At 46.1% G+C, this 18,778-nt stretch overlaps 1 protein-coding gene across 5 annotated transcripts; it reads left to right on the forward strand.

Moving 5' to 3' along the window:
• Positions 1 to 1,739: 1,739 nt before the first annotated feature.
• rnf216 (ring finger protein 216) lies at positions 1,740 to 16,681 on the forward strand. Of its 5 annotated transcripts, none has more exons than XM_053442897.1 (17): positions 1,740 to 2,638; positions 3,597 to 3,648; positions 3,983 to 4,113; positions 4,288 to 5,640; positions 5,777 to 5,853; positions 6,019 to 6,127; positions 6,444 to 6,605; positions 6,732 to 6,843; positions 7,190 to 7,323; positions 7,550 to 7,600; positions 7,778 to 7,915; positions 8,336 to 8,484; positions 8,844 to 8,922; positions 12,755 to 12,852; positions 13,713 to 13,935; positions 14,765 to 14,834; positions 15,171 to 16,681. In XM_053442897.1, the coding sequence occupies exons 2-17, from the start codon at positions 3,612 to 3,614 to the stop codon at positions 15,542 to 15,544; spliced, it is 3,297 nt and encodes a 1,098-aa protein (XP_053298872.1). In that variant the 5' UTR covers positions 1,740 to 2,638; positions 3,597 to 3,611; the 3' UTR covers positions 15,545 to 16,681. The 5 variants fall into 5 exon arrangements, with proteins under 5 accessions (XP_053298872.1, XP_053298868.1, XP_053298870.1 ...); XM_053442893.1 differs by lacking the exon at positions 3,597 to 3,648 and having other exon boundaries at positions 1,740 to 2,415; positions 2,507 to 2,638; XM_053442895.1 differs by lacking the exon at positions 3,597 to 3,648 and having other exon boundaries at positions 1,740 to 2,223; positions 2,507 to 2,638.
• The last annotated feature ends 2,097 nt before the right edge of the window (positions 16,682 to 18,778 follow it).

Below are 18,778 nucleotides of genomic sequence, written 5' to 3' on the forward strand. Positions count from 1 at the left end.
AGTCTCCTTCAAATTACATTTGTGTAGAATTCTTATTCATATGGGTTTAAGGCGTGGCAAAATTGTTGAATAGTGCCACCTAGAGTGCAGCCCCGGCACCACTATTGACTGGCATGTATAGAAATCGGTAGGGACATTTGTCATTTCATTACGGACAAAAAACTCTCTTGGATCAATATTCTAAGCCAAACAGTAAGTCGGCCATTTTTATTTAAGTGTCTATTCTTGAAAATGTTCACCCATTTTGACCAACTCCTCCTCGAGCTCTTATCTGATCAACTTTAAGATTTTGAAAAATCATTAGCTCATGACTCCAAACTGGAAATGAATGACAAGATTCCTGGCCTGATCACATCTGCACGAAACCCTCACTTAAAATCACAGCACCCCCTGGTGGCAACAGGATTGTCTTGTTTTTTCTTTCACCAGATCAGAGTCCAGGCCTAACAGCTCCATATGTCAGTATTCAGGGGCATAGCTCCAGCTTCTGATTCACTGTGAAAAAGGAAAACTGCTTTAACTTGATTTTGCATTGACCAATCAGCCCCAAAATCCTGTCATATTATCAGCGTCCGGGCCTGAACAGCTCTATTTGTTTGTATGTAAGGTTAGTGATAGCGCCACCTACTGATCAGCGTGAAAATGAAGTTGTTGCATCCCCACTGTGCATTGTCCAATCAGCCCCAGATTTGTCAGGCTTCATCAGGCCCCAACCTGAACAGATCTATTGGTCTGTATGTAGGGTTAGTGATAGCGCCACCTACTGTAAAGTGTGAAAATTAGGCTGTTGTAACTCCACCGTGCATTGTCCAATCAGCCCCAAAATGATGTCACATGATCAGAGTTCAGATCTGAACAGCTCCAAATGTTAATATTAACTCAGGGTCATAGCGCCACCTATTGATTCACTGTGAAACAGAACGTTTGTTAAACTGCACTGTACATTGTCCGGTACTCCAAATTGTTGACACTTTATCAGAGTCCCGACCTGTACACATCTATTAGTCGGTATGTAGGGATAGTGATAGCACCACCTACTGGTCAATAGGAAGTAAGCCTAGTTTTCAAACTTTAATTCGATTTCCATATTTTTTTCACCATGTAGTCTGCATTTGATGCCGTGGTCCTTAACCCGTGATTAGTGGGCATGGTTTGGCTTTGCATGACGGATAAAGTAAGTGAAGCATTTATACTTCCTGCGGTAGGCAAAACGCTCAGCGCTGGGGCCCACTCAGTGCCGCTTTGCAGCCTTATTTATTATTAAAATAAAAAATGTCATATAATCACAAATGTAAATTCACAGGTAGGAAACTAGTTTTGTTGCATTCAGTAGGATCTCACAAATGTTGATTTAATTGGACATTCTACAAAACAAAAGGCAATCAAAAACTATATTATCTTGTAGCAAATTTTTATATTTTATATAATGGTTATTGTAACCTGGAAGTTGTTGTAATCTGTCGCGAGTACTACAATTTTTATTATTTAACATAACATACATAGTTCGCTGGCATGTGGACAGTTGAAACAATGAATAACCTCCATGATTTACCGGTAACTATTTAATAAAAACGTATTTCCTTACTTAGTTGTATCTATATTATAAAGTGTTATTGTTATTTATTCTGTCTCTTACTCATAAACAGCTGAAACTTAAAAAAATTGCAGAAGTCCCTCTCCCCTCAGACCACACTTCCCAGAATGCAACCGGGGGCCTACGTAACGCACGGGCTACTGTGCGTGTCTGACGTCACGGCTGTTCTTGTTTTGGCTGTTAGTTTCGTTATTCGCGAATTTTCAGTTCGTCGAGAAAACCTCCAGCGACTGTTTCCTCCAGACGAAGCTGCGCCGACCGCGAGCGTCTGTTTGTGCGTTAGCCCGTCGACATGTTCGCCCCGGAGCAGCGGTGAACCACGGGGATACTGACAGAAGTGAGCTAACTCCTCGGCTAGCTAGCGAGCCTAGCTTATCAACGTTAGCTTAGCTGCGAGCAGGGGTTTGCCCCCGTCGTGTGTCTGTGGTCGTGTGTGTGATTGTGTGTCTACGCGGAAATGGTCGTCAGCTGCTCTGACAACGTTTTAGTTTGACCAACAGCATCTTAAACTTTGAGCTAATGTCACAGGGTCGATGCTGAGGTGAAGAAAACAACGCCAGTCGACGCAGCTACAATCTCAGCTTCCTGTTAGCTTCCAGTGTTGCTGTGTGTTTAATAGATTTACTGAGGTGGGTGTCTCGTGCGTCGTGGTGCAGGGCGACCCGGGCAGGTTCAGAGGAAGTAAAGTTATTCATGAAAGTGTGTTAAAGTGTCATGGTGGGATTTGATTGGGCAACACAGTCCAGACCAACTTTCCTTGGGAGCTAATGTTGTTTTTCTAGCTGGTACTTTTATCAGCTCGGACTCTCAAGGCTGCGCTCGTGAGTGGTCGCTCATTCTGAAGTGAAAAGTGCTTGTTTGAATTCCAGGGGAAGTCCAGCTCTCTGACATGCGTGTGTGTGTGTGTGGTAGATGGTCCTGATGGAGCAGTGACCTAGTGTAGGTGGCTTCAGGGAGCTGGTACGTGTAGTTTCACGATGGCTGATGGGGGCAGCGACGACGATGTAATACACCTGGCAAGTTTCAACATCCACCGCAGCCAAGGTGAGACACATCTCCATATCCTCACTGGGATGCATTCCTCAAACCATTAATCCCCGTCTCTCTGTTTGATCATCTACACCAGTATATATATATATTATCTTGTTCCAGGTTGTAACTGGCTCTAGACTTGGCCCTGGTGGTGTATTTAGACCCTTTTCAGACTTGGTGTCCTAAATGGTCAGGACCCAGTACAGGTCAAGATGCACCCAAATGCATTCTGGGCCACTTATGAAGGAGCCGCCAACTCAGCTGACAGCTTCATAATTAATCGAAAAATTATTATACAATTTCAAGATTCAATTGCATCATAGTGTTAATTGTGAGATGAGAAATTTGGTTTTGTTAGGTTTACGTAGAAGAGCTCAACAGGCTGCGTCTGAGATTTTGGACGTGTCTATTAAGTGACAACACAAATAGGCACAAGTATTCACAAGTGACAATACTTAGATTTCATCTGTCCTCGTGCACTGCTCTGAAACTAATGATAATTTTTATTATCGATCAATATTTGTCATTGTCTTGATAGTGTTTTGACTCAAATCAATTGTTTATTATCTGTTGAGTTCTACCAAGCTCTTTTTAATAACCCATATTTCTTTATATGTTAATGATTCATATAAACTTGACTGTATTGATTTTCATGCCTAATATGATATGAATGTAATAAATATGAGCATATCAGACTTTTCCAGCAGCATTAACAAACAAATCAACTCGGTTCTTAATCACAGACACATTTTGGGAACGGCAGTATCTGTTATAACTTTCCAGAATCTGAGGCGTGACCTTGGCATCAAAGTTTGATTTCACTCAATCCAAACAAAAGGTTGTTGTATCTGTATAATGTCAGTCTCAGTGGTCATTGATTCCTTAGATGTTGCAAAGATGAACGATTTGTACGATTTGAAGAGAAACAAAAGTGTCTTTGACCTGAACAGATTTATTTAATCGATTTTAGGATCATCTCAACCACATGGAGCGTAAAACTTCCTTGATGTTTTCGTCACAAGGTGGGTCCGCGGCGTGCCGTCAAAGTTTTGATTACACGGCATCTAAACACAAAGTTGTTGCATCTTAATGTAAGTGTCCGTGGTCATAGAATCCTTTGTTGATTTATACGATCTGATGGTTTTTGGCCTGAACATATGTATTACTCTGTATGTTGTGGCACCTACAGGAAGTAAGCCTCGTTTTTACAACTTAAATTAGATTCGATTTCTCAAGTCGCAAGTGCTCCGTACCGCACAGTGCTGCTCGCAGCCCTAGGTTAATCTTATTTCCTTACTTTACTCAGATTTCATCTGTCCTCGTGCACTGTATTGAAAATGCTGTCTGCATGTGTAGGCTCCCGTGCCCGTAAGAGGGAACTCATCACCATTTCTGACGACTCGGACGAGGAGCTGGTGACTCTCGTTCCTGGGAGTCCTGTTTTAGTCCCGGACGATGCCGATGATGACGACGTCAGCATAGTTGAGGTGACCAATAAAGCAGTGTTCTTACAGAGACCTGTATTTTATATCATTAGACAAATGGAAACTTGTTTTGTTATTCTGTTTACCAAACTACTTTCAATATTTTAAGCTGCAGAGGCATCTTTGCTTCCATTCATCGATCACTTTGTGACTTTTGCCTTCTATGTTTACCTGCAGCAGCTGACTCCTGCACGCAAGCATCTGATTCGCCCAGCAGCGAAATGGAGTGGAGCCTCTCCAAACCTAATCCAAGTTATGGTTCATTCTACAACTCCCGGAGTTCCCAAAGGGGACCCTAGCTCTGTTCCCTCCACCTCCAGAGATACCAATGCCAACTCCTCCACAGGAAGGCCAGCCATACGAACACAATCAACAGTGCTGTCGGGCACTTCTGGAAACACAGAGCCACAACCAGGCTCCTCTTCGTGCAAGCTGACCCCGTCAAACGACTCAAAATCACAGAAACAGGACGGTACATCAACACATACAAATGTGGAGCTCCATGCAGTCTCTTCTGTCCAGAACCCATCTACCTCCACAAATGTCAAGGCTGAGGCCGTCTCATGCAGAACACCTATTCAAGTACTTATTCAACCTCAGCCCAGCACATCTGGGCTAGCACAACCTAAAGCAGGCTCTTCAGCACATGTACCGGTGGAGGCCCAGGCAAGTACCTCTGCTGGTGCAACACACTCTTCTTGTGCGGTTGCAGTTAGAACAACAAACTCTTCTACAAAGACTGAAGAACAGCCAAGTACAAGTACTCATTCACAAGACAATCCTCAGGCTAGCACTTCATCTGCACAGTCTCACACGCGGACACAGCCTCAGCCCGGTACATCAGCACAGCTCCAGACCAGTGGGATGACAACCCAACAGCCCCAAATCATCCAGGTGAAGGAGGTGAATCTACTTTTTCTTCAGCAACAGCCAATTATCCGAGCCTCCTCTCTAATAGCCCAGCCCAGGCTGCAGTTCCAGACCCAGACTGTGCCGCAGACAATGTCATTCAACCGAATGCAAGGCAATCTCATTCAGATTGAGCCACGGCCCCTTGCCCAGGCCCCTGCCCAGCTCCCAGTCCAGGCAACACATCCCCCTCAGGTTATACCGATGAACCCCCCTGCAGTGCTAATAGCTGCAGCCCCAGAGAGACTAGGACCTCCAGAGGCTGGTCACCGGATCATCCTGGGGAGCCAGGCACCTGGACAGGCTGTTCCCAATCCTCCACCACAAGCTGGTGGCTCCATTGTGGGTCCACCAGCCCGCAGCCTCAACATTAGGGTATTCAATGTGAACTCTAACCTTCCTGCACCTCCAGCTCCAACAGCTGCAGTCCCTCACAATGGAGGGGAGGCTCGTCTCCTTATGGTCCCGAACCCAGAGAGGCTCAATCCAGCCCCTGGTCTGGTTGTGGTCCCCCCTGCACCAGAGGACATTCCCAGAATAGAGGATGCAAGGCCTGGTCCCTCTGTACCACGAGAGTTGCCAGAGCGGCAGCCTCACGTCATAACCCTCATCACTGGTGTTGTGAGTATCACATGCACCTGCACCTACACTGCCTCTGAACTGAAACTTTAATAACTTTAACAACTTTAACTTTGGTGTGACTGTGACGTTTCTCTTTTTCAACTCTGGTTCCCTTTTCTGTTTGTGTTCTCCACAGCTGGATCTATTCCCAGATGTTCAAGAAGCCTATGTAGCAGAACTGATCCAAAGGAATAATGTGAAAGACTTGAATGTGTAAGAAGCACCCAACATTTTTTCTCCAGTGTTCATGCAGTGCTATGATAAGTGCTTCAGCTTCTCAGGAATTATCCAGCCCTTAGTGTCTAGCTTGTGTAAATAGATATGTTTTAAAGTTATACAAGTAGGTTTACCTTCATCTCGCCTCTGCTGTACTTCCAGTATCTGTAACCTGCTGTTGGAGAACCCAGAGTATCCAAGGAGGGAGATTGCAGCCGCCAATGCAGCTCCCACCAGCATCCTCCTGGAGTCTGGAGACACCCAGACAGAGGTGAGTGACTGACCAGCGAAAGGTGCTGTTTTTCTGTGAGAGGGTGATGTTTGCACGAAATGTGGTTCAGTGTAAGTTAAGGTTTAATATCGTCACCTACGCAGTGAGCAGTTGGATCATAAAAATAATGAAGGAGAAGTTGTTTCTTATAGAAAATGGATTGTTAGTCAACTAGGTACAAATCTGTATTAAAAACATATAGTAAGAGACAATCTCACCCCCAGCCACAAATCACAGTCACACAGCATCATTTTGTTTATCTGATAGCCAAGTGTCTGGGTTTCTGTGTTTATGCTTCTGTAATTGGTCTTTTCAGGTGAGCGAGGACCTGTTTGACTTCACCAAGCTGGGCGCAGTGGGATCTGAGGCTGTGATGCAAGCTGCCGACCTGCTCATGGCAGACTTCAGGATGCTCAGCTGTCAGGACATCAAATGGGCCCTCAACTCCCTGAAGGGACACTATGCAATTACACGCAAGGTAACAACACGGTCGCGTTGCGTCGTAGGAATATCACTACAATTCTCAACCTCTCTACTGTCTTGCCCTCTTTTCCAACTGCCTCTTTTAACACCCTCTCGTGGTCGCTCTCTTCCACTCGCCCAGGCCTTATGTGAAGCTCTGAAGAAGTGGAAGGATTCAGGCGACCCCTCAGGAAAGAGACGACGGAGCAGAACCTCCTCTGAGCGCTGCTACATTGATTTCCATTTCGAGCATGGTGAGAACGTTCTCTGACTTTTCTCTCTCTGTTCCCTGCTGCTGTTTCACCACATGTGCTCTCATCTATGCACCATCATCTATGCACCATCATTATGTAGTGAATTTAGAATTTAAAAAATACCCTAGGAATAGTTCAAATCAAGTTTTACATATCTTAAGCAACTCTAGATGTTACCTTTTGGTTACAACTTCCGGTTTTTATTCACAAAGAAATACAAAGTCGATAAATGAGCAATTCTGGTGTCTGGTCGAGTGTTTCATCAGTGTTGTAAACCGCTTTTACGGTTTGTACTCGGGCTGAACTGTTCTGAATGTAAGATGAATATTCTCCCTTTGTTCACCAGGTTCAGTGAAGTTTGAGAAGAGGATGAATTTCTTGGAGAACGACCGTCGCTACTACAGGACGTACAACAATCTGGAAGCCTCGGTGCAGAAGGAGCTGTCGTTCTATCAGCAGAAAGCCAAGGAATGGGCGGAGGTGCAGTGAAGATACATACACACATGTTTATTTAATTTTGTCATAATAAAGCTTTTTGGTTAGCCTGAGTACCTTATGTCCAATAGAAACTCACCAACTGAAGAGATCCATCAGTCAAATGTTTATTATTTATTAAATATTCATTATTTAGGTGATTGACAGTTCACTCCCGCAGTCTGACACTCTCTCTCTGTCTCTCTCTCTCTCTCTCTCTCTCTCCGTCCAGCATGAGGACTTCCTCTTGGCCCTGCAGGTCAATGAAGATGAATATAAGATGGTAAGAAGTGCACACACACCTCCACAAGGCTGATGTAACTTTCACAGTGTTTCATATCATTTTAAATTACAAATAAACTTCAAATCAGACTGAATAGAGGAGGAAATTGTTCCCCTTACTCCTCCTGCTTCGGAAATGTGACACCAACTTGCAGTCTGATAATAATTCTGTGTCCAGGACGGCCAGCTGATCGAGTGTGGCTGCTGCTACGGAGAGTTTGCGTTTGAGAAGATGACGCAGTGTTCAGACGGTCACCTGTTCTGTAAAGACTGCCTGTTGAAATATGCTCAGGAGGCAGTGTTTGGCTCAGGAAAGGTACAGACACACAAACACACATTGTTTTCCTCACATAATGTGAATCAGGCCAACCTGCTAATGTTGGTAACAATTGTTTCATTTTCTTTGAAAGCAGCATTAAACCAAATTTTCGTCATTTTCAGCCATGTGTCAATGTATAGTACATTTAAATATTTTTGTCTTAACAAATGTGTTGTACTTTCTGGTGTGTGTGTGTGTGTGTGTGTGTGTGTGTGTGTGTGTGTGTGTGTGTGTGTGTGTGTGTGTGTGTGTGTGTGTGTGTGTGTGTGTGTGTGTGTGTGTGTGTGTGTGTGTGTGTGTGTGTGTGTGTGTGTGTGTGTGTGTGTGTGTGTGTGAGAGAGAGAACTGGGGGCGTCTGTAGTTGCATTGTAAACCAACCTGTGTGTTTCTAATTGTTTCTGTGTGTTTGTGTTGTAGTCGGAGCTGAGCTGCATGGAGGGGGGCTGCCTGTGCTCTTACCCAGTGTTTGAGCTGGAGAAGGTCCTTCCAGAGAACATACTGTGTAAATATTATGAGAGGCAGGCGGAGGAGGCGGTCGCTGCCACCTGTGCTGATGAGCTAGTGCGGTAAGTGTGTGTGAGTCACAGCTGCCTACAGGTGATTCAGCTCAATTAACACTTTGAATCATGTTTAATGATCCAGTTATGGACAAGTCAAGAAAACAAAATTAGATTAGGGAGCTTAAAGGTCTAGGTCACAGTGATTGTGATATCTCAAGTCTGACTTTAGGACATTTCTTTGAGTTGGACTCAAAGATGTATTGGAGTCTAAGTCTCACTTTAAACTCACCATTTCAGACTTGTGATGCATTTTGAACTTACACTTGAGTCAGCATGGACGGGACCAGACATCCTGACTCTTTGTTTTCTCTCAGGGGGATTTTCTTCTTCATTCCTTAACCCTTCTCCCTCTCGGGTCTTTGCAGGTGTCCGTTTTGCAACTTCCCCGCCCTGCTGGACAAAGACAGGTCTCTGTTCAGCTGTCCTAACCCTCGGTGCCGCAAGGTCAGTCCAGCTCTTTGTATTTTAGTTTATTTAACACTCTGCTGTTTCCTCATACAGATCCTTCAAGGAATGTGTTCACAGTCAAATGTCGGTCAACACTGTTGCTCTTGTAGAGTAAACACACCCTCTGATGTTATCACATATGGTTGTTTTGACAGAAATAACTTATCATAGCTACAAAAGAGAGATTGGACTGGGACTTGAATTCTAGAGGAAAGCTCTGTGTGCGGTGTCCACTTCAACAGTTTCTTCAGTTCTTAGGTTTCTTCGGTACAATGTGGACAAGAGGCATAGATCAAACTAAGTGAGCGAGGAAGGATTGATGAACAGTTGTTGATGATGTAATGGTTCCATCTGGCGAGGTCGCCACCTCTGTCTCTCGCTCGTGTTTATCTCTGGGCCTCCTCCCTCTGTCTGAGGAATGCTGGGGGAGGCATCGCTTTGTGACTGCCAAGGCTGTCACATGGATTCCAGTTGAAAATCACACACACACAGATTTATTCTCACTGTTACCACACAAACACATCACTCCCTTCGTTCTTCTGATGTGTCTTTGTCTCTTTTTCTGTTTTTGTGTGTCACTCCTGCCACATCACAATCTTTGTATAACTCAACACACACCCCACCTTCCTCCCTGATTCCGGGAATGTAGGAGTGAGTGTGTGTGTGTGTACTTTGCATTTTTCAACTCCTGCTGATACAAACACAGTCAACCTGAAATAAACATGAATAGTTACAATAACATTCTGGTGGAGATGTCATCCCCCGGCGCTAGAGAAATGATCTGATGAACATTTTCTAGATTAAAACAAGAGGATCCAGAAATGTATCAACAGATTCACGAGTGCTGAAAATAACCATTGTTTCCATTGCAGCAAAAGTTATATTAGTCACATTCACAAACCCTCAGTAGGGGCTTTTTAGAGAATACAAATATTTTGTTAGACAAATATAGACAAAATGAAAACAGAGAGTTGACGGGAAGTGAACAAAATTTGGCTAAACTTGTGCCTAAAGCCTATTTCTCCTCAGTGACCTTGCTATTAATAACTGCTTTGATAATATCCTTGAATGTGTGGTATTTGGGGATTGCTGTCATTGTTGGGAAAACACGGGGCACTGGATAGCTCTCTTGCTGTTCTGTCCATTCGCCTGTAGGTGGAGCCAGAGGTTCATAGTGGCTGACTCGCAGTGTAATTCTACATCTGCACTCCATTACATCCTCACACAAACCCAAAGACACAAAAAAGTTCCCCAGGCTCCAGATCATTTCCTTCTCTGAATATCAGTCGTCTGCAGCTGCAGATGTAGGCCAACTCCCATAAGACAATATTTATGGTACTTTCTAAAAGGGAAAGTTTAGAGTTATTGAAGAACAAGTGGTCCTGCTCTTTTTTTGTCAACAGTAAACTAAGGAATTCTCGTTTTTAATGGGTAAGAATGAGGATTTGAATCTGTGGCTGCCTTTTGTGGTTTTCCTAGAGACTTTGTGGTCCAAACATTCTTGTAAAGCTCGAGATTAACAGCCAGACAAACTTTAATCTTAATGTACGTGTTGCTTTTTACTCAAGTTTTAGTTTTTTTAATCCGTGGTTCCCATCAGCAGAAGCATGGTTGAAGCCCGTTGTACAGTTCAGGGCCTTTAGCCTGCTCTGTCTACGAGCAGGGAGGGGCTTCATTATGTAACTGACACACTTCTGTAAGCCCACCCGTCTCCCTCCACGCTGCTGCCTCATTGGCCGGCCACGCTTCCCACGCCCCTTGCACTGTTTTCTTACTGGTCGGACACGCTTCCTCCTCTGTTTCAAACTTGGTTCCAATCGAATGTGACCCAGATACACACACACACACACCCTAATGTAATCGCTAATGTATTCCACATGGGCTTATGTGGTTATGGGGACATTTGGACTGGTCTGTTCTGGGTCTGGGTTTGATTACTTCATGAAACCAGAGGAATGCCACTGGGAGGCTGCCACAGTGCAAACAAGAGCTGAATCTGTGCAACAGTGCGTCTGTTGTGGGTCTGTAAGTGATGTGCTGCTCCAGTTGGCGTCTTATACATCATCACATCTGCTGCATATTTCAGCTGCAGTTCTCCCCCCCCCCCCCTCCCTCCCCACAGAAGCTTCTTCTCTCACTGTATCACATCAGATATGCATCTCTTTCTCTCTTTCATCCTGCCCTGTGATCAGCGCTCAGATTAGATTGCGGTAAAAGCCATATCCACACAAAAATTCACATGATGCACACACAGACCCCAATCAGAAGTGCTGCAGACAGCCTGCACTGCCTTATAAGGGCTGCTGCAGCCTGCAGCGCAGAAGAAGAGATAGAAGGAGAGGAAGAAGAAGAGGATGAATATAACGGGTGGAGGAGAGGGCCTAAGAGGAGAAGGTATAATGAATGGAGATAAGATACAACAAGGAGAACAGGGTGGACGGAGTGATGGCTCATGAAAGGATGGAGTCTGTCAAGATTCAAGTTGCTCTTATTCTTTCAACCTAAATGAGAAACTCGAGGGCGGCGATGACACAGAGTGGACTTAAAAACCCCGGCTGTGTTTTCAGACATGTGTAAAACCTCAGGTGTCTTCCATCTTACTCAAACAGCTCTTAGACACATAGAGAAACTATCACTCTTACTCATGCTGTCCCTCCTCCTGTTCTCTAGACTCCCACTAGGGGGCGATCTTTCACCACTCTGCCTCCTGCACCCCCCCACTCCCTTCCTCACTCCCTGCCTCATCCGTCTTTGTGTGATCTGGCTTTCTCTGACATTTGAGGCCGATCCTACATTTCTCCTCCCAGTTTTGTAAATTGTGTTCCGTGCCTCTCGCTGCTCGGGCACTCCCTTACGAGAAGGAAGTCAGAAACGTCTCTGCTGTCGTTGGGCTGCGTTTCATCTGCTTCATGTTAGATGTGTATCTGGAGAAAAGGCCCATCCCTCGCTCGAAGCCACTAAACTGTGGAGCCACAGAATGTCCCTGACGGTCCCTGAGAGAGAGTTTTCGATCCAAAAACGCTTCAAATTGCCAACGAAAAAAACTCTGGCTTCTCTGCTTCATTTCTCCGCCCTCTGGTTGACCTTGCAAATACACACACACACACACACACACACGCACACAAACGACTGTCTTAGCAAACACTGTGGGAGCTACACGGCTGTGGTGTTGGCAGAAATTCATAAAATATAAAACACACACAGTGATTTAAGGAGGTCACTGAACATAAAGGGTGTGTGTGGAGCTTCAGACCAGAGAAGATATGGATCATTCTGTGCTGCCTCAGCTGTCATATGCCACGCTCCTCAATATTACATGAGGGGCTCAAATATTTATGGTGACACCACTTAGCTGAGGGTTAGCAAAGGAGGCAGCCCTCAGCGGATGTGTGTGTCTCTGTGCGTGTGTGTGTGTGTGTATTTGTTTGTGTGTGTGTGTGTTGCAATGCTGTCAGCCCTCACGTCTCGGAGCTGCCACCAAAAAGGAGGTTGGCGAGGACAAGAGTCGCTGTTTCTAGGCAACAGAGCAGTCGGCACCGAGCAAAATCGCACACTCGCGCTGCAGACGCACACGTGCAGCGAGAGCCACACCTAGTTGTGTCTGTGCAAGTCCGAGTCCCTGCATTGGCGGCACCAGCAGCATATAGAGCAGGAGGAAGAGTTCTGACTGCAGGGAAGGAGGGAGGGAGTGTTGTGAAATCTTGATGAGATGTGATGAAATAATACATTTACGAGAAGCTCTCTTGCTTTCTCCTTTATTTCCATTCCTTCTGCCTTCCTCGAATCTCTCACCACATTTGTCTCCCTCTCTTCTGGTCCTCTTCATCAGGAGAGCTGTAGAAAGTGTCATGTCCAGTGGAAGCAGCATGTGGGGAAGACGTGTGAGCAGGTCCTGGAGCAGGATGAGATCGGCATGAGGGTGCTCTTGTGAGTATCTCGCCACAGACGTCTTTATCATCATGTCACATCATCACATTTTGGGAGGGGATTAAATATGATGTAAAGAATATGAAGTTTGTGCTTGTGAAACTACTATTTTTGCTTTAACCTCCACCATTAATATATTGTACAAAAAACATAGATGTTATGATATAATATAGATGGATAAACCACTTGAAGAATCTTGATCAAAATGCCTGTAACACTAAAGACGCTGGATCCAGCCCTTTCCTCCAATAAACCAATCATCCCCTTTAGAAAAGCTTAATGTGGAACATATCATAACGGGCATAGTATACGTTTAACCTGTGGGTGATGGGGACATGGCCACAGACATGGTCGATGTAGCTGCTGAGTGACTTGCCTGTCAGGACAAATTCAATCCCAATCATCCAGAGCTTCTTATACCCGTCAACAGCTCCACCCTTCGAGGGTATTTTGGACTCCTCACTTTGGGAGCATGCTGGGTAAACAGCTCAGTTTCCCGGACAGCCCTCCAGGAAGTGGAGCGGCCGGCTGCTTCCTGTGGCCCAGCAGGCCCACCGGCGGCACTTCCTGTTTTGAGCCGGTCGCAGATCCTCTTATTTCCTGGTGCTGAAAGAGACAGGAAGTGGCCTGGTAGACAGATCAGTGGATCGGGATCTGAAAACTGAGCGTCAGGACTGAGCTGATTATTAGAACCAGACAAACCTAAAAGAATCGTAATCCCAGTCCATTGCATGTGGAGAGGTTTGGTCTATGACAAAGAACCAGTCGACAACATGTGAAACCGTGTTCGGCCCTAAAACGACACCTCAGGATGACAGCCCCTTGTTTTCTGTACATTGAAATGAATTTCTCTCCCGCAGTGAGGAGCGTATGACGGCGGCTCGAGTGAGGAAGTGTGTGAAGTGCGGGACGGGCCTGGTCAAGTCGGAGGGCTGCAACCGCATGTCGTGCCGCTGCGGCAGCTTCATGTGCTACCTCTGCCGAGAGCCCATCACCGGCTACAACCACTTCTGCCAGCACGCCCGCTCTCCTGGCGCGCCGTGCCGCCACTGCCGCAAGTGTTCCCTCTGGACCGACCCCACGGTAACGTTTCTGACCAGCAGTCCTCTCCACACACACTCTCTTACACTCACAAAGATCTTCACTAACTCTCGGTTCACTGTGACCGTGAGCGTCTGGCTCCTCGGCCGCTCAGCAGCGACCTGGCCACCGTGTGATTGGCAACCAGGCGCAACAATTAGTCCCCGAGAAGTTAATGAGCTGGAGCTGCTCCAGTGGCTCGGCGGAGGCACCGGAGTCGGCCAAGAGCCGGTGCTGGAGGCAGTGCCAAGAGGTGGATAAACACAGGGACCGGTGGGGTGGGGGGGGGGGGGGGGCAGCTGCTTTCTGAACATTATTTAAATTAAAGGTTTTCTGCCGAGCGTAGAGGTGAAACAAGTTCTGAACACAAGGTCTTATACTCACTTAACACACCAGTTCATTTTTTAAGGTAGCTGGACAACACTGGTTTCTCTAATATCCAACTGCTCCCCCCCCCCCCCCCCCCCCAAGCCCCCCACACCCCCCCACACCCACAACAGAAGCTCTGACCTGTCAGGAGACACAACAAGCCTGCAGCTAAACCAGCACCCAGTCGGCCAAAGCTTGGGTATTGGAATTTAACTGGGAATGTAACGTGCCGAATGGGAATTTGGAAAAGATAAGATCCCATGTTCTGTTCACACTGTTGAGAAAAGAACACAAAGGATTTGAGCCCTGAAGTGTGAACGTGGCCTAAAACCAGTAGAAGTGAGCAGAGACCAGTAGGAGTGTCAGAAGAACTATTAATTAAAGTGGTTCTGCTGTTGTGTTGGATTCGTGTCCTGTGTAGTTGTGAAACCTCTCACCTCCTTTTGTGTTTGTGTGTCTGCAGCAAGATGACGAGCGAATCATTCAGGAGATCCAGAAGGAGGGCGAGGAGGAGCTGAAGAAGAAATGTGCAGGTCGGTTCAGTTCAGAACTTCTTCAGTGGAACTGTTGAGTTCTTTATGTGGTTACCCAGTTTTTATCCCATTGATCCGGCCCCTGTTGTGTTTCTAGACGGATGTAAATACTGTTCCCTGGCAGACGAGTGTTGCATCATTAGTCTTCCTCTCTGCTGCTTCCTCTGTCTTTTTTAACCTTTATTCATTCAGACACATTTGCTGTTCACAACACAAAGCAGCAGCACTTCCTGTGTTTGTCCCGATGTGTCTGTGATGAGAACGTGAAGCAGGTTATTCAAACCCTCAGGAGCGGCTGCTTCACCTCCTTCCCTCTTCTTCTTCTTCTTCTCTCAGATAATTCAGGGAAGCGGGTTGGTCCTCCTCCGGAGCCCGTCACGGACACCAAGCGGCCGCGGGTGGGTCCGCCGCCCGAAAACCCCCCCAACCCCCAGGCCCCTCCTCCTCTCCCCCAGGCGGTGCAAGCTCCCCTGTTCGTCCCTCCGCGTGCCCGCTACCCCCCGCCTCCTCCTCAGGGCCGGATCTACCACCAGGTGATCGTGCCTCGGCTGCCCCCGGCTCCCTATGTGCCCCCCCTGCCGCTCCTGCACCCCCTGAACAATAACAACAACAATCACCACCCCCCTCCCGTCAACCCTCATCACCACAACATGGACGTGGAAATGCCCATGCACTACGGACCCCCCCACCGCTACTACAGACGCTTCTAACAGACGCTTCTGACAGACGCTCTGAGACGAGTGTGAGAATCCGGCTCGTCCGCTCCACGACGTCCTCGTTTGGAAACACGTCGGCTCTGCTACTGATAAACCGCGGAAACGGAGAAGTGGTGAAACGCTGCCGGCCCCGTGTTAGTTTGAAACCTCCCGGGCTGTGTGCAGAGACTGAGACGTGAGGGAACGATGACACAGACACTCACAGCTCGCTGATTGGTTCCTCCTCTGTCACGACGTAGCCTTTGCTGATTCGTCCGGCTCCTTTCAAGCATTAGCTTCAGCTTCCAGCGTAGAACACAACATGGATACGTCGAATATACGTGTGTAGAATAACAAGCGTTGCTGACCCGGTTGTCTTCGCTAACAGCTGTTGTGCAGTTAAATTCTGTATTTGACAAACGATACAACTGTTTATATGTATAGTTTACGAGTTGGTCCACTTGTTTGTAGCCTTTTCTGTTTCTGCAAACTAACACCAAATGCCCTGTGTACGCGGGTGGTCACGTGCTTTAATGCGTTTGCGGGCGTGGTTGTATTGACGGGGATTAAAACTGATAAGGAGCCAGAACACGTGTGTGTGGACGGATCATTTTATTTTGACAAGGTAGTCTACGTGTGGATGTAGCCTTCATCCTGTTGCGGTGATGTCCTCGTGGGACTCACACGCGTTGTGTTACCACAGTTCTACTTCTGATTTCAGTGGAGGTTTTGAGATCTGACGTTCTTTTCCGTGAGCATCACCTTTGTTCTGTTCCTTTCCTCGTCCTGTTCCACATCTCGGATCTCGGACCTTCTGCTCGACGCGTCCTTTTGGCTTCTGATAGTAAAACAAACTGTAATGATTGATACACACACTCACACACAAACAAACACACACATTCAGACACTTTGCCTTCTCCCGGTGAACTTGGGGCTTAGGATCCTCACGTTACATGTTCCATCTCTCCTCTTTATACGCGTGAATATTTGGGTTGAACTGATGCATGGTGGAGAATCTCGAGACGGGTCAGTCCCTGTTTGTACAGATATTTTTGAGACAATAAAAAAAGGACGATTAACATTCCCTCCTGTATCTTTTTGTGTAAAGTGTGAGACCACACGGTTTTCTAATAAAGCTTGTTGTTCACTTTGTCCTGAGACGTAGAATTTTCTCTTTCTCTCTCTCTCTCTCAGACCATGCAGTCTGCCCCCCCCCCCCCCCCTCGTCTCATGCAGAAAAAGGGGCTGACTCATGATAACTGAGCCCCTGGGCCATGCACCAATCACATGTCAGAGAGGATGTTTTCAACCAATCGCAGCGTAGAGACAGCCAGGCTTTGTGGTGTTACAGAGAGAGGGGACTTCTTTGTTCAGCCAAGTGTGCTGCCAGTGTGACAAATCATTTCATTGCACACACACTCTCTCTCTCTCTCTCTCTCTCTCTCTCTCTCTCTCTCTCTCTCTCTCTCTCTCTCTCTCTCTCTCTCTCAGTCTCTTCTTTTTGCATGCAGACTGTAAATGTAGCACAGTGAACTCCCGTTGTAGCCCGGGGGTCCTAATGCTGTTAGTCATGGGTGGTATGGGACAGACTGTGTTTGTGTGAGAGTCACAATTAGACTTGAGTCCGATTCAGCATCTAACACCAGCCGTCATGAATGAAATGATCTACCTTGTATTTAACACCCGGCATGAGGACACACACACACACTTACGTTTATTACTGCGCCCGTCTGCGGTGATCCAGCCACAGTCCACTCTATGACGTCAGGAGACTCGGTTCCACATTGAGGTTGAGACCTTCCTCAATCACAGAGGAAGAAAACTGGACTTGTTGGGGTTCGTCCTCTGGAGACCGTGAATGTCTGTAGGCAGTTCATTTTTCTGATGTTCTTCTCTTGACTGAGGTGGTGAATTTACCGATGGACCAACGTTCTCTCTAGATCCATGAAGCTCACATGACTAACATAAGATAAGATAAGATATGATAATCCTATATTAGTCCAACAGTTTTCTGCTGAGTCGTATTCTATCCTCGAAGAGTGCCTGGCTCATGGGTTACGGTTTCATAGTGTTATAGAGATTATCTGCTAATGACTCATTGCATTCAGAGAACAAAGCGCTGGATTAACTAATGTGATCAGTCTCCATGAAGGAGGCTCTGTCACTCAGAGGCCTCACACCCGCTGAGACAGGAAAACTTTAAATAGATTCAGGAGATGCTGGTTTACAAATACTTTATGATTTTAGATCACCAGAACTTTAGAGACCGATTTTAAAGTTTAACATTATCCGTCTTTTATATCTCTTCAACCATTGGATTATCTATAACTTTAGAAACCCGGTTCATGTTTCCCGACTCAGTAACTTCCTGAGATCAGAAAGTTGATTTGTCAAACTCTACATTTGCAGGTTTATCAAGAAACACACATTCCTGTTGAGCTATTATACAATTTGAAAAGTTCCTAAGTGGCTTTAGAAGATAAAATTACCTCCACGGTGGTTGTGTGTTTGTCTGATTTTACTAAAACTACTGGAGACATGAAAGAGAAAGTAAGAACTCATAAATGTCACTTTCTGTAACATTGTGTTTTCCAGATTTTTCTCAGTTTCTCAATTTCACGGATCTTGATAAAAACATGAATTCACATTTAACTGACATCTATGAGTGTGTGACATTTGGCTGCAGAGCTTTGTTCTCGACTGTTTGTGTGTGATATGAAAACGATGACCTCGTCTTATCGGCCTTGACATATAGTTTAACAATAAAACAGCAGCGCCGACGCCTCCCATTCAAACCACTGAAAACAAACAGCTGGTGAGGATGTGATGCAGTGAATGGGTTTTGATTAGATTCAATTTGAGCTGCGTGTTTTGTTTGTGGTTCTGAAAATATGAACCACACACGACCCGAGTATCTGCTCCAGCACCTGAGATCAGCTTCCTGTTGGACCTCAAGTTCTGAACTCTACGGACAAACCTGCACAGCCCAGTCACATCTGTGTGTGTGTCTGTGTGTGTGTCTGTGTGTGTGTGTGTGTGTGTGTGTACATGCATATTAATGCCCTCTGCTGCCTCCTCCTCAGGGACCTCTGGTGTCTGCCAGCACATTTTGCTCCCCAGACACATTTTGCAGCTCAACCTCTGCTGGCATTGTTTGTGTGTGTTATCATTTGTGTGTATCATTAATGAGTGTGTCTATTTTTAATGAGTGTGTGCTTTTACATGAGAGCTGCTCACTGGCTCTGTAGA

Source organism: Pleuronectes platessa, chromosome 16 (genome assembly GCF_947347685.1).
Source record: "Pleuronectes platessa chromosome 16, fPlePla1.1, whole genome shotgun sequence".
Classification (NCBI taxonomy): domain Eukaryota; kingdom Metazoa; phylum Chordata; class Actinopteri; order Pleuronectiformes; family Pleuronectidae; genus Pleuronectes; species Pleuronectes platessa.